This window comes from Schistocerca serialis, chromosome 1 (genome assembly GCF_023864345.2).
Source record: "Schistocerca serialis cubense isolate TAMUIC-IGC-003099 chromosome 1, iqSchSeri2.2, whole genome shotgun sequence".
Lineage (NCBI taxonomy): Eukaryota > Metazoa > Arthropoda > Insecta > Orthoptera > Acrididae > Schistocerca > Schistocerca serialis.
Window position 1 is genome coordinate 425772113 of NC_064638.1, and position 16287 is coordinate 425788399.

At 41.8% G+C, this 16287-nt stretch overlaps 1 protein-coding gene across 1 annotated transcript in view; it reads left to right on the forward strand.

Annotated features, from left to right (window-relative positions):
• Window positions 1–16287, forward strand: part of LOC126457630 (kinesin-like protein KIF12) — a gene marked incomplete at its 5' end in the record, with an annotated part of 606856 nt that overhangs the window by 154172 nt on the left and 436397 nt on the right. Inside the window, one exon of the mRNA XM_050094104.1 lies at window positions 14198–14290. Coding sequence (XP_049950061.1) covers window positions 14198–14290 — 93 coding nt within the window. The remainder of the gene's footprint in view (window positions 1–14197; window positions 14291–16287) is intronic.

Genomic DNA, 16287 nt, shown 5'->3' on the forward strand with positions numbered 1-16287 from the left:
AACAGTACTTCCTCGATTGGTACAGATGTGCTCCACAAGAATTTCATTGAAATGTGTGTTGAGGCTCAATTGAGAAAAACAGTGTACGAACGAAAGACGATTGATAACCCTTATTTACGCAATCAAAGACACATCACACTTTGTTGCAGGGTGACAATTTCGTTCTGGATCAAAATATTTCTTCGAGCACAATGTCTTCAGTAGGTCACTGGTTCAACAAATACGAGTAGCACTCGAAACTAAAGTTATTTGTAAATGTACAGTGCTGAATACTATATTTGTTGATCGATGTACAACTTAGGAAACTAAAGAGACCAGTAATTTCAGAGTTCAGAAATGAAAACCGACGTGCTGAAGGTATTTCCCGGGATCTGTGTATGGTGCACGTGGCTGCGGAGCTTCCAGTAAGATCGGTTTCGCAGAGTGCCGCAGTGTGATGGCGGATCGAAGCGTTCCATTTGGCGAGGTGTCAGCCGCGCACAAAGCGACTGACGTCCGCAGAGCCTCTCGGACAAAAGACCACGCCGTGCCAGGGCGCGCCGGCCGTTCTTGCACCACAACTCTCGCCTGAAGAGGCCACTGCTGGGCCGAAACAGTACCAACCACTATTAGCGATGTTTCCTGGAGTGTGAGCCTACCCACAAAATGGTAGCACGCTTTTCTGCATGTTAACATTTCCGGATGTGCACTGTACCCCGTAACTGGAGCTCCAATTGTCAGTTTTGCTGTTGATCAGTTGGTATCAAGTGATGTCGCAATCAAAGCACGGACAACGACTTCTGAAAGTGCTAAGAACCGATTAGCGTCTTAAGGAAATGCCTCCAATGCTCGGAGAAGACTGTCCGCGTTCCTGCTCGTATCCTGATAATTCTGGGAATTTCAGAGCGGCAGTTTCAGTCTGAACAATTCTCTCCACGTAGACCTGGGCAGACGGAAACCCTATAACTCAGAAATAGTCGAAGAAGGATACACAAATTCGTATTCCTCAACTTGCCCTTCGGTAGATGGCCACATTTTCTGATAAACTGGACCAAGGCCAAACAGCTTGTAGATGGTGGCAGAGACGAGCGCAGTAGAATTGAATCTAGTGCCGAGAAAGTTAGTTACTTAACGTGCTGTTAGACATGTAGGATAATGATTCTGAAGATCGAGAATTATAGTACCTGAAGAAAACTTCGCAAACCAAGGTCGCTAACAAACATTTTATTGAACGGCCGGTTTCGACAGAGCTATGCTGTCATCATTGGATCTTATGCTTTTGTGTTTTTGCAACATATTATCCGTCAGTGTTACAAGTCGCTTCAAATTGAATATATACGCCCCACTACCATGAAGATCAATATACATTGGAATGTCAGTTGTAAAAGTGTTAAGTAAATACATAAATGTAACTATGTTCCACCGATTTCAAGTGTTCATGTTCACTACCAGCTGGTAGAGACTCTTTGTAAAACCGAAATCGGATTCCATCTCGATCTGGCGACTTATTTGCGTCAGGGATATTCATACTAAGCCCTAAATACGGGAGTCTGTGCGTTAGCAAAACGTCGGTGTGTTTGAGCGATTCTCATGCCTGAACGATTTCTTAAAAGCGATGTTTAATACTTCGACTTTCCTTTTGCTGTCTTCCGCTGCTACACCAGACTGGTCAACAAGTGGTGAGTAGAACCTTAGATCCACGATTTTACATAGGATCAGAATTTTCTCATGTTCTCGGCAAGATACTGTGCTAAGATAGGAAGGTCGTAGTTGTATGCTTTGCGCATAGATATTTTTACAGCCGTACGAATTTCTGCTAACTTTTACCTGTTGTAATTCGCGCGTTCTCTTTTGAACCAATAGTGTAACAGCCCTTGCTTCCCCAACAGTTTCTGAATTTCGTTGTTAAGCCACGGTGGGTCTTTACTGTACTTAATCTACTTACTCGGCACATACTTTTCCAGGCAGGACTTACGTACAACCCGTTTAAACGTTGCCCATGGTTTCTCTATGCCCGTCATACCGGAACATTCATTGTCTAACTGGGATGCCAACAACTGGTTATCTGCTGTTTTTAGCAGACTCTCCTAACCTTCTTAGTTGATTTGTTAACTTTAGTAACCATAGTCGCTATAATGTTATCATGGCCACTATTCCCTGTCTCTATACTGGCGCCGTCGCTAAGATCAGTCTTGTTTGTGGCTAGAAGGTCTAAAATATTTCCACTGAGTTTGAGCTGTTTAACTAGCTGCTCAAAACAGTTTTCGAAAAACTTATTCAAAAGTACTTCGCAAGACTGTCTGGCTATATTCCCTATAATGAATCCATAGACGACCCAGTCTACACTCGTTACATTAAAGTCGCCTCCAACTAATATTGCACGCTCTGGGTATTTCAGCGCTATTGACAGTAGACTTTCTTGGAATGGCTCTAAAATTGTCACAGCAGAATCGCGCGGCTCGTAAAAACATCGAACAGTTAACTTTATTTAACCTAGACATTCTATACGCGACTAGACAACTTCCCTGTCACACTGAAATTCAACCTCAAAGACGGAATATTTTTGTCAAATGCAATGCACACTCCCTCTCCTGTGGCATCTAATCTGTCCTTTCGAGATACACACCGGTCGCATCGAAGTTGTGAATGTGACTGGAGGAACAATGGGTCTATCGTGACGTGTTTTATTTTCGAAACACGGGCCACTTGAAATAAGCTTCTACTTGTTACCATTGCCACAGCTTTCAGTGACTCCGAAGATATTACATCAATTCCGGCTGCCTTTCTTGAGCTCAAATCATTCAGTGTCGCCTTAAACTACAACTACATTACTGGATCACCTGTTTCTCCCACATCATCTTCCTCCACCTCTTCCGTCGCACTTCGGTACAGTTGCCCTTCCTCGCGCAGTCCTTCCATGTCTTCCCACTTTTTAGCATTTGTTAGAAGTTTTCCGTCTCCATGGCGTACTTAAGCAACTTACATTTTGATTCTCCGAATTTACCTTGTTTCTGGACCAGGACATTGGATTGGGGCTCAGATTCTGCATGTTTTAGCTGAAGATAATTCTAGATTTGTTCGTTGGTAGTGATTTGAGCTCTCATTACATTCAATCGTAACGTTATGTCTCAGTTACATTTCCGGCTATCGACTTCGTGTCGCTTTTGGTTTCCACGCGTTACGTGGTTTGTGGCAGTGACCGGCCTTGTCTGTTTCAAGTTATATCACAAAAGTTGCTGTTGATTAAATCTGGAGGTTATTCGAGTAAGAGCGCGTGACAATTCCGTTGCCTTTGCGGTCTGTCCATGATTTTTTTTGTCAGTTACTCCATTCCTGTCGGAAATAGGAAAGAAGCTCACTGACATTGCATTCTATGGTGAATTGTGAAGTATTTATGTAGCTGTAGATTATGTAATTGTAGTTGTATACTAAACACGTTGTTAATATATGAACTATGCGTTATGAACTCAAACCTCTTACATATAAAATGTTTGAAGTATGATGCTACATTTATTTTTGACCTGAAGATGAACGTTAAGCAGTCGATGCCAGTTACTTTATGAAATTGTTTAGTCATTATGTCTATGAAGTGAACACTTTGAAAAGTTTCAGTCACAATGATGGCTGTACTCCGTACTTCGTAAAGAAACTTCATACATCTTTTGGGATAGAACTAACAGCGGAAGCTCCTCGTCGCAGGAAGTTGTCCGACGTGAAACTACGCAGAGTAGCTGCGGAAAGTGAGTGCGGCTCACAGCAGTTTCCGAAAGGAGGCCAACAAATGCTGCCTTTCCCAGGTCAACGTCCACAGCTACGAGCACGCGGCGGGCGCCGGGCTAAGTCGAGCGCTCAGTTCCAGATCTTCCTACTCCGCAGCACGCGACTTCCTTTCCTGATGAGAGTGACCTTGCCTGCCCTGTTATTTTGCCCTTCTATTTGAATACTGTAGTTTTTCTGTGCTAGGGTACGTCCCCAGATGTACCTTGCGACACACGTTATTTCTTTAGTAGGAACGTGTCACCAGTGTGATATTCTGTGTGTCTCGTCACCAGTTTGTGGTCGGTGTGGCGGACACCACGAATTTTTATGTGGTTGGAGCTTTGAGAAAGCAATTAATTAATTATTTTCGTACATCAGTGTGTAACTAAACTGATCAGTTCTCTTTTAAACGTACAACCACTGACCAGCTAATTATAATCATAGTAGCATTTTATTCGGAATGTAAGCGAGGCAATAATCTGACTGTTTACAGTACATTCCATCCCCTCATCCTAAGTGGCCTTAATTTCGTACAGTCACCCGCCCTTCTCTTTTGTTAAGACTAGACGCTTACTTACAGAAAAGCAGCAGCTGTCGCTAATTCTATCTACTGTGAGAAATCGCTATCTGGTGGATTAATTCAGGATCATCTACAACTACTTCATATTTACGTTCTGTTAAGCACTGTCAAGTATACGGCAGAGGGTATTTCCGATGGTCCAACTTTTCAGGGTTTCGTTCATTCCATTCGCTCATGGAGTGTAGGAAGAACGCTTACTTCAGGAGGTCCGTGCATACAATAAATCGTCCAATCTTGGAATCGCGGACCCTACGGGAGCGGTATGTAGTGAGTTTTAATGAGTTTTAATACATTCCTAGATTCCTCATACAAAGCTTTTTCTTAAAATTTTATAAGCAGGTTTTTGTGTGATAAGTGTCGTAAAACGTCTGTCAATACAGAGTTTGTACTTCCGTGACCTTGTCTCATGGCTTACACAAACCTGTGCTGCCCTTCTTTGTATACATCCGATATCCCCTGTTCTCCCTATTTTGTGTGGGTCCACCACATTTGAGCAATTTTCTGCGATGGGTCATACAAGTGTTTTGTAAGCAATCTGCTTTGCAAACTGCATTTTCCCAGTATAGTGCCAACGAGCTATAGTCTGATCGTGCAATGTAGGATTTGACGGCCGGTGTTTGCATCCGCGGTGATTTCTGTTATGTGCGCATTATACCGCAGTCTGAGAGATTATTCTGTGCCTAATATTTCGTCTGCAACTGTAGGAGACATTATCAGAGTGTGTCAAGATTCAGAGGTGCCAAACATAAACTCAGCTTCAGCAGACGCCTGAGTGCACTATGCCCATTCAACAAAAGTCACGTAGGACTTACTAATGACTGAATCTATGTATTCATTTCATTTCAGACAAACATACAAATTTTTACACCCATGCATTTGTATGTATTGAATGATTCCAGTTGTCACTCACTGATATTGTAGTTTGTGATACTTTTTTTTTGCCTTTTGTGAAATGCAGATCTTACATTTCTGAACGTTTAAAGCCAACTGCTAATTTTTGCACCACTTTCAAATCTTATCAAGGACTGATTGAATATTTGTGCAGCTTTCTTCAGGCATTACCTCACTGCAGGTAACTGGACCATTTGCGAGAAGCCAGAGGTTACTCTTAATGTTGTCTGCAAGGTCATTTATAGAGACCCGATTGTATGCATTTGCATGTTGCATATGCATTTGCATTTTTGGCTCCTTTCCACCGGTTATTGCATATTTTAACTAAAAACTAATGCCGATGCATATTTCCGCTCTATGTTTACATATTTTAAAAATTTAGATGGGCGGTCTCTAGCTCGATCTAGTTGTGATATCTCACAGTTTGATCGCGACCTTGAACTACGTGCAATCGCTAAACGAGAGGCCACAGTCTAGCGACATCATTACAGAAGAGGAGTCATTACAGAAGAGGAACAGGAACAGGCAGACAGAGTCACGCCCCTGTGCCCGCGCCCCTCCGCTGTCATACCGTACGCATCGGCAAATATTAAATTAAACTACGCAAGCTTATATTCGCATGTCCATTGTTTCAGTTTAGCTTTTTATTTACTTTTACATAGTTAAACGTGTTTACGACGTATAGTGTGCAAAGTAGTGTGCGCCATATAGCCCGAAATAAGAAACATCGTTTTGTGCATATCGGACCAACCTGGAACATTTACATATGACGGAATTGTTTTATATTGTAGAGTTTGCTAAAAAAACGCTTCGCGCAAAAAAAGTTTCAAATAGACTAATACGTCAAGACAAGTCTTCATATCGCAGGAATGCAGAAGAAAGGACCACGACAACAACATCTGACAACAGTTGCAGCAGCAGGGAATAGTCCAAAGGTAACCAAGTCGGTTTAATATGAATCTATGTGAAGCATTCATTGCAAACAATAGTCCTCTTCACAAACTTACAAACCTTGTCCTCAAAAGTTTGCTGCGGAAATATTGCTTACATAAAAATATATCAGATAAATCATCACTGCGTAAAAATTACATACCGACAATTTATGCAAATGTTCTAGAAGAAATATGCAATGAACTCGATGACAGCATTATCTGGATGTCAGTTGACGAAACTACATACACTTGTGGTCGTTACATTGCAAATTTAATTTCTGGTGCTTTAAAAGAAGAGCTTTCTTCTTCCTGTTTAGCGGCCTGCAAAGAGTTTGAAAAAGTAGATCATTCCACTATCACCAGATTTGTGAATGAGGATATTAGAAAAATATTTCCAGAATCTTCTGCATATGAAAAGGTGTTTGTGTTTATTTCAGATGCTGCTCCCTATATGATCAAAGCAGGAAAAGCCCTCCGAGTATTTTATCCCAATTAGATTCATGTGACGTGCTTTGCTAGTGGAGTACATCGCCTTGCTGAAGAAGTACGTTCCATGTTGGTGAATCTAATTAAACTGAATTCATCCACTAAGACCTACAAAGAAAAACTACCAAATGTGTCTTTACCTTCCGAACCAGTGGCAGCTCGTTGGGGTACGCGGGTCGAAGCTGTGGTGTTCTACAATGAACATTTCGAGGCCATTAGAGGGGTAGTAAACGACTTCGATACTGCAGAGGCTTTGGTAGTTGCCAGTGCAAGGAAGCTTTTAATGATTCACGTATTAAAAAGAAATTGCTGTGATTAGCGCTCATTTTTCCCATATACCAGCAAGTACTAAAAAGCTTGAAAATCAAGTTTGGCGTTGATTGCATCTAATCAGTTAATGAATAAAATTATTCTAGTGAACTACTCATTGCCGGAGATATTCCCAAGAAAACTTAAAGAAAAGTTTGAAAACATTTTAAATAATAACCCAGGCTTTGTCATTTGTGCCAAATTGATAAGTTTTCTTAAGAGGATAGGTGAACTTTTACCGGAAACAGTAAATGCCAACAAAGCACCCAAATTCTGCCAGTTACCTCAACTGATGTAGAACGGTTCTTTTCTGCTTATAAAAATGTTTTGAGTGATCGAAGACACAATCTTACTGCCGAACGTTTGGAACAGTAGTTGGTCGTTTATGTTTACAAAAGTAGAAAAATGTAAAATAAATTGTAAATGGTGCTTTGGTCCAATAGTATTAATTACAAGTTAATGCTGTTCAAAAAAATCATGATTGTATGTTGTTGTTTAAATAAAATATTACGGAGTTTTTGAGCGTGCCCCTCTCCGTGCAATATATCTCGAAGTTGATCCTGTACATATCGACTGTTCCGCTGCGACCTACTCGCATCGCAACCGCTTGGTACTGACAACAATAGCAAAGCATGAACAATTCTTGAAACACGGTATGCGTCCCCATGTTGCAAATTTTTAAAAAAATAAGCCCAGAAAGGCCCCCTTCCTAACCTCTGCGGTGTGGCCGTGCGGTTAAAGGCGCTTCACTCTGGAGCCGCGTGACCGCTACGGTCGCAGGTTCGAATCCTGCCTCGGGCATGGATGTGTGTGATGTCCTTATGTTAGTTAGGTTTAAGTAGTTCTAAGTTCTAGGGGACTTATGACCACAGATGTTGAGTCCCATAGTGCTCAGAGCAATTTGAACCTAACCTCTGCCAGAAAATATTCAGAAGATGATATCAGCGTTCTAAATGTACAGATTTTTCGCGCGGCCGACGCTCTTCCTCGTAACTGATGCGCACAGGTTCGACTATGAGATATAATGCACGCAGTAACTAATACGTTTTTAAATTCTTTGATCTTGCATATTTCGATATTTTTAATGCATTTTTAAGCATTTTTCATTTATATTTGCATGTATATATTAAGGTTTTCATGAAGCATATAATCCGGTCTGTAGTAATTAATAATCAACATAAACAACAAGGATTCCAGCACACTTCACTAGGGCACTATAATCGACGACCCTCCGTCCAGAGAACATTCTGCTTCTTCCCTATCAAGAAATCCTAAGTCCAGGTCGAAGAGGTTCATAGGATCTGTCAACCTACAAAAAAATGTAACAACGTAAAATGAATCAAAACGTTTGAAAGTGTGAGAAAAGTATGAGTAAGCTGTAAGGGAAGACAGGTAACATACAGTACGTACAAGAAGCAAGAGGAAACACTAAGAACTGTGGAGCGTGAAGGAAATGCTCAGATTCATTTTTACCTTGAAAAAGCAATGACGGAAATAAAAGACAGGCTCAGGAGTGGGATTTAAATTCAGGTTGAAAGGATATCAGTGATAAGATTTGCTGATAACTTTGCTATCCTCAGCGAAAGTGAAGAAGAAGAATTATAGAGTATGTTGAATGGAATGAACAGTCTAATGAGTACAGAATATGGATTGAGAGTAAACCAGAAAAAGACCAAAGTAATGAGAAGCAGCAGAAATGAGAGCAGCGAGAAACTTAACACCATCATTAGTGATCACCGAAGTAAACGAAGTGAAGGTAATTTGGTACGTTGGAAGCAAAATAACACATGACTGATGAAAGAAGAAGGACAAAAAAAGCAGACCAGAGCAGGGAAGAGGACATTCCTGTCTACCTCTATCAAACATAGGCCTTTGAAGCACAGCACTGTATGATAGTGAACCATGGACTGTTGAAAAACCGGGAAAGAAGAGAGTCGAAGCACATGAGTTGCGTCCGTCTCGATAGCTGAGTGGTCAGCGTGACGGATTGCTGTGCAAAGGGTCCTGGGTTCGATTCCCGGCAGGGTCGGAGATTTTCTCCGCTCAGGGACTGGGTGTTTCGTTGTCTTCATCTCATCTCTCTCGACACGCAAATCAAAGTGCCGTCAATTAAAACGACTTGCACCAGGCGACTGGTCTACCCGACGGGAGGCCCTAGCCACACATTTCATTTCATTGTACTGCAGAAGCATGTTATAAATAAGGTGGACTGACAAGACAAGGAGTGTAGAAAGGGACATAAGGGAAACACTGAGAAGAAGAAAGGAAAGGGTGATAGGGCATACATATGTTAAGGTATCAGCGAATAACTCCCATTGGGTTAGGCGGAACTGTAGAGGGTAAAAACGGTAGAGGAGGACAGAGACTGGAATATAACCCACAAATAATTGAAGACGTAGAGTGCAAATGCTGCTCTGAGTCGAAGAGATTGACCCAAGAGAGGAATACATGGTGGGCTACATCAAACGAATCAGATGACTGATAGCTCAAAACATTACCACGAGCATGTCGACAGCTGCTTGTCAGTTCTGATTTCTGTCCCTTACGTTTAGCATTCGGTGTACGAGAAATTCTACGTCGTTGTAATTTTAAGTTGTTTACTTTTTCTTACCTCTTTCATATACAGATTGATTCGGCAATGATGTTACAAAATTCCAGGAATGACGGAGAATGGTGAATGTATCAGTTTAAGTTAAGATATCCTGGTCCGGAAACGACCGAATCAATAGTTGCAAACGAAAATCGTTCTCATATCTTTGGCTGAGATTTTTGCTTTTCATTTTTAGAGAGGAGGTAGTATGAACCAAAATATGAAAAAATCGTCGAGTTAACTTGGGCGGTAAAGTGCATGCCTTGAGGGCTATGAGCACTTGTTCACTAGAATAGATGTTTCACAGTAGCAAAGACCGACATGCGCTGATAGCTCTTAAGGTATGCACTTTAGAGCCCACGTTTTCTAAACATTTTTTTCTAGTTTTGGTCCATACCACCTCCCCTCAAAAAATGGAAAGCAAAGATTTTACAGTAGAAGCGGTCCAATGTAAAATGTATCAGAACGATTTTCGCTTGTAACTTTCATCTCGGTCGTTTCGGGATCATAGCTCTTTACTTCAAACTGATACCTTAACCCATCTTCATCATTCATGAAAGTCTGTAGCGTAATCGCGCAATTACCCTCTGTAATTCAAGTTCACACTTCTCATTGGCAGTCGAGCTTTAGTGCAGACTCTTGCTTTAACTGAAGCTTGACCAAATCTTTCTCGGTATCTAACATTTTATTTGAGAAGAGAAACTTTATTATCCACTATAAATTCTGTATAGTCATCCTTAAGTTTTTAAAATAATACACTTATTTGAAATGTCTGCCTTTTACCTTTTTCACACAGCTGCCATGTTTCACCAATTCCTATATATCAAAGGTGTATTTTTTCAAATTGATCATTTGTTACAGGCCTGCCTACTTCATCGGCTCCTCAGTGCGGATTCACCCCAGTAAAGCGTTTCATAATATCTTTTTTTCCCTATTTTTTATTCTCATAATTGGTAATATAATGATATATAATAGGGAAACCATATCTCATTGGTAAAGGAGAAACATGTTTGTGAAAAACGTATTCGCTATGTGTTCAAATATTGCATTTAACATAGCAAAACTTCCAGAAGTTGTAAAAGTGGTGATTGGAAAGCCGCTGCTCTTTCGTCTTCTCTTCTGTGCTGTAGCCTTTTGTTGTTAGGAGCTCAAGCTCAGGAGATGTGTGTTTCGTCGTTGTCAATGTATTTGATCGATAAAGATTATTTAAATCTGTCTGTTGTGTCGTCTCCGTTATTGATTCTAACCCTGTTAATACAGTTTTAAACATGGCTGTCTCTCAGCAATCGTGTATAAGTTTAGTCATAGGAATCACACAGGCAGCCGTTTGCAAATAACTGTTTGTTACTCTGACCTTAGTTTCGACACCTCTAAGGATGTCTTCATCAGAATGAAATTTTAAGAAAGCGTGAAGTTACATTGCGAGAAGGCAGTGGCCGAAGTTTCGAGCAGATATACTCAAGTCAAAAATTACAACTTGTCTGATGTTGTTCCTAGCATGGCATACATAAATGCCAAAGGGTGGAACGTGTTTAATTTTAATTTCTGACATCAGCTTATCTGCTCGAAACTTTGACCACTGCCTTCTCGCAATGTAACTTTACGGTTTCTTAAAATTTCATCCTGATAAAGACATCCTCAGAGGTGACGAAACCTAGGTAAATGTACCAAACAGTTACTTACAACCGGTTGGCTGTGTGATACATGTGTTATCTCTTAATCATGTATCAAAAAACTGGCGAGGGTGGCGGCGGTTGTTCGAACATGAACGATCGATATAATTAGTGTTCTTTCGTTAGTTACTTTTCAAGTAAGTGCACGAACCTATCTGAGATATACCAATCATTTTTCGGCTGTCATTACGCGACAGGGGGGGGGGGGGGGGGTGACGCCTCACCAGTACATCGCATCAGAGACCAAGTAGCTGTCATCTCATCATAACACAAGTGATCGTTTATCTAGTACTCTAGCTGTGCCCACCAATAAAACACAAATACTCGAAAGTTCCTGTTTGCCGCGCCGCCGATCCCGGGACCTTCGCATTTAACGGGCAAGTGCTCTACCGAGCTATTCAAGCACGGCTCACGATCCTCCATCACAGCTTTGCTTCAGCCAGTACCTCATTTCCTACCTTACACAATTGTGAGGAGCTATCTTGAGTCTCGCTTGGATAGCTCAGTCGATAGAAGTGTGAAGGTGTCTACTTCGAGACGGGTTCCGGAAGAGAGTTTTAAACTGCCAGGAAGTTTCAAATTAGCGCACAATCCACTGCAGAGTGAAACATCATTGTGCACTGGGAAACTCTTGCCCTGTTGTTGCCGTCCGCCTCCGCGCACAATTCAATGCCCAGTTACTTTTGAGGAGAGGCTGAAGCAATGCTTTCTGTGATCCTAACAAAGTTCCCCAAAAATTAACATGTATATACTGTTTTCTCACTGTCTTCTGCAAGTTACGCTTCTTTGTGTTTTTATTTCTCAACCAGTCACGTCACTTTCTTTTCCCCCGCCTTCATTAACTGTGTTTCATCACTTTCGTCTTTCTCTCCCTGTTGGATCCCTCCTCTCGTGTCTAGCAGCCAGTGCTCTTAGTTTAAATCAATCGGCCTGTAATTTGTTTAATTTTGTGCTTATCAAGAACGAATACTGTAGAAACCGTGTTTTTCCTGCACTATTTGTGCCACAGTAATTTCTAAATGCTTGATTCCATATTAGATGTGAGTTATAATATGCTTATCGCAAGAAATGTTATTTAAAATTCACTGATCAATCAGCTATCTGAATTTGACCGAGGGCAGATTGTTATTACCCGAAGGCTCGTCACGAATGAGTCAGAAACTGCACGACTCGTCGCGTGTTCGAGAAGTGCTGTGGTGAGTGTGTTCAACACGTAGCAAAACGAAGGCGGAACCACGTCCAGATGTTGTGGGGTTGATCTCCAGCCCACATCACAGATGTCGGACGTCGTAGGCTAGGCAGACTGGTAAAACAGGACAGGTGGCGAGCTGTGGCAGAACTAACATCAGACTTTAATGCTGGGCAGAGTATAAGTGTGTCTGAACACGCAGTGCACCAAACACGCCTAACGATGGGCCTTCGCAGCCGGCGACTCACGCATGTACCACCGCTAACACCACGACATCGACAACTACGGCTGAAATGAAATGGCTCAAATGGCTCTGAGCACTATGGGACTTAACTTCTGAGGTCATCAGTCCCCTAGAACTTAGAACTACTTAAACCTAACTAACCTAAGGACATCACACACATCCATGCCCGAGGCAGTATTCGATCCTGCGACCGGAGCGGTCACGCCGTTCCAGACTGTAGCGCCTAGAACCGCTTGGCCACTCCGGCCGGCGACTGAAATGAGCACGTGACCATCGACACTGGACCATGGAGCAGTAGCACAGCGTTGGATGGTTTGATGAATCGCCATATCTCTTCTAATGCCGATGGGAAGCCGCAAATCCGTCGCCTTCTAGGGGAACAGCTCCTTGACACCTGTACTGCGGGACGGGGGGCAAGCTGGCGGCGGTTCCATTATGCTTCCCTTACTCCAGGTAAGGACCTGGAACGTCATAGTATACCCAACATAATGGCATCGCCATATATAAAAATAACGAAAATGTGTAGAGATTTGTGGCAGATTGGCCATTGATTTGCCATTAGGATACCGTTTTCTTGTCGAAGGAAATGAATGCATATTAATCAGACATTGGAAACTAATTGCTTGGTGCGCGATTGTAGTTACGAAGCGAACGAACGGTGCAGGTCATCATGGCTGCGGTTGTTTCAGATTTACGCGCCAAATGGTAATCAGACGAACAACGCAGCATAATGATGTGCTCAATATTTTAAGTAGCGTCGCTGAACGGAATGAACATACAAAACTGACAAAACAGCCAGGAAACATATCTTTAAAGAACACAATGTTTACAGCCGGTACAAAGTAGAGGAACTGGTAAGAATAGTAGGCAGTGACGAAATGTTCCTCCGATGACATACCAGTCGAGTTGGTAGGTGACTGGAGGGAGCTTGCTTGCACTACATCTGCACACACAAGTCACCTGATTCCCGTAAATTCCGGACGGGGGCGATGAGCTCTCACGCCACATTCAATTACATTCCATCATTCCATATTCCATACGTGATCGATCGGTTTCAGATCTGGCGACCTGGGGAGGGGGTGTTGCAGCACAGCAATTCAAATGGTTCAAATGGCTCTGAGCACTATGGGACTTAACATCTATGGTCATCAGTCCCCTAGAACTTAGAACTACTTAAACCTAACTAACGTAAGGACAGCACACAACACCCAGTCATCACGAGGCAGAGAAAATCCCTGACCCCGCCGGGAATCGAACCCGGGAAAGTTCATGCCTTTATTGCGTTGAGGCTTGAGCGCCATGCATCATCCAATGCATCATCCAATGTCATCACTCTACATTACTGACAAACGCAGTATCCAAGTAAATCAACCGCAGTCTTCTATAAATTAAGACTGTGTATAAGTGAATATCTATTCAGAATAGTGATGGCGCAACATTCTGTCTGAATAGTTGCAGTAGTCTTACTTTCCTCGCAAATGAGTGTTCACTGTAGAATTTGCAGACCGCTTGTGAGAACAATTTGATGTGCTGTGTCGGTGAGTGCCCGCTGTTTGGTGTTGCAGGAGCAGCTCCAGCTCGGACCTGCTGGAGGTGAGCGCCACCGGGTCGCTGAGGTCGCCCTCCACTCCAGAGGACAACATCAACGTCGTCGTGCGGTAAGTCCCGCTTACTGGCCCCTGTTCGTGGATTTTTAGAAGAGCATTTCGACTGACTTGAAGGAGAACAGTCATCTCTGTATGTACTGAAGTGTGTAGAGACAGGTACTTGTAGTCGAATCCCGACGATGAACGTGGCGGCGTCGATGGTCACAGTTTTATACAAGCTTAGCGCCTGCAGCTTCGCTCGCGTAGACTGCTATTCTAAGGCTGCGACATCAACGCCGCCACGTTCATCGTCGTGATTCGACTGCAAGCACCTGTCTCCACACACTTCAGTACATACGAAGTGGCGCATGTTACTGTTGACTGTTCTCCTTATATATATTTATGTTTTTCACAAATTGCAGAACCTTCTAGACTTTTCACGTTAATTAAGGACAAAAAGTGATTTTTGTACCTTGCGTCCGAAGTTGTTGTTAATCGTGTCTTTTGCGTTTTTGTGGTGATATTTCCATAGGAACTTGCATCCCCTAGCACATATTCCTTATATCTAACTGCTAAGTGAAATACCACTTTCATATACTCAGATTTAAAACTTTTTTTGACACAACGAATTATTTTCTTTAAAATTTTTATCCCATACTTCGCCCCTTACGGGCTGAATATCCGAAAACAGTGAAACACGTATGTTTTTGTCTCTAACCGAACAGTCAAATACCAATTTTAATTTGAAACGCATTAGTAGTTCTTTAAGACTGACTTATTAAAAAAATTTCACCCACAGTTCACCCAGTTATTGGTTAAATTTGTAAAATGCTGAAACACCCAGTTATTTATTCCTGACTGAGAAACCAAATACCAATTTTAGTAGATCTAGCTTCAAAATTGCCTTAATAAAGACATTTTCAAAAAGCTTTCCATCCCCTGTTTCAGTCCTTTAGGGGTGGAATTACGAACAATCCCTTCGCAAACGATGCCTGAAATATACGATTCACACCCTATCCAAATTCCAAGCGTCTATCTTTAACGGGTTGGGCTGAGCGATGATGAGTCAGTCAATTAGGACATTGTCTTTTATGTACACATAGATTAGACGCTGCTTTATACAGGGATGATTTTACTAGAATTCGCACCATTCTTCACAAATAGGAAGAGTTAATTGATAGGATTATTCTCAACAGCACTGACAGCAAACTAACGTCACCGACAATAGTTGGGTTACGCATACTGGCGCCACAAGCAGCAGATGGGATAGAGAAAGAATTTGCAAACATTGATCAAGTGTTGCAATATGTGATGGCAAATGAAAATCTAATAATCCTGGGTGATTGTGCGATAACTCAGATTATCTTTGGCGACAACGTATGCCGTTAGAAATAGTAATGTCTGTCGCATACGTGTGAACTGTTCAGCTCAATCCAAAATAAAAATTTATGTGATGCAGCCAGGATTCACATGCATGTCTTTCACTTACGTCCCGCGTCTCAGAATCAAAGTCCAAGGGCTTCAATTTCACGGAACCTCAGAAGAAAAATGCACGGTTAAAAGTATTGTCTCAGTTAGCTTAAAGCTAGCTGGCTCTATTCTAGCAATCGTCACTCGAAATAATTACATGAGTAGTTCAGTATTCCAGGTACATGTTAAACATAATTATCTATGTAGAGCCGAGAAACGTCTTTTTCACTTTCACTAAATCGTCAAATTATTGTTTACTGGAATCTTGAAGTGCAATGAGAATTCCGAAAAGAGAAAATCTTCGTAATATTATTGATCTAAATTTCGTAGTGCAATGTGATATTCATAAAAAATCGATATTAAAGTCATTCAGTATAAGATTAAATGCACAATGTATTTTTTAAGCTTGCAGCGACGTGCATTTACAACATGTCCTTGATATCAAGAACATCGTAAAATTATAGCTTCAAATGGAATCAAATGAGATACCTGATTAAAACGTGTCTTGCTTTCTGTTTAGCTGAATGTCACCGGTATTATATCGGTTCGCTGCGTGGTGGTTCCAAGTGGAGTTATGTCCATTAAATGATTTCAGATAT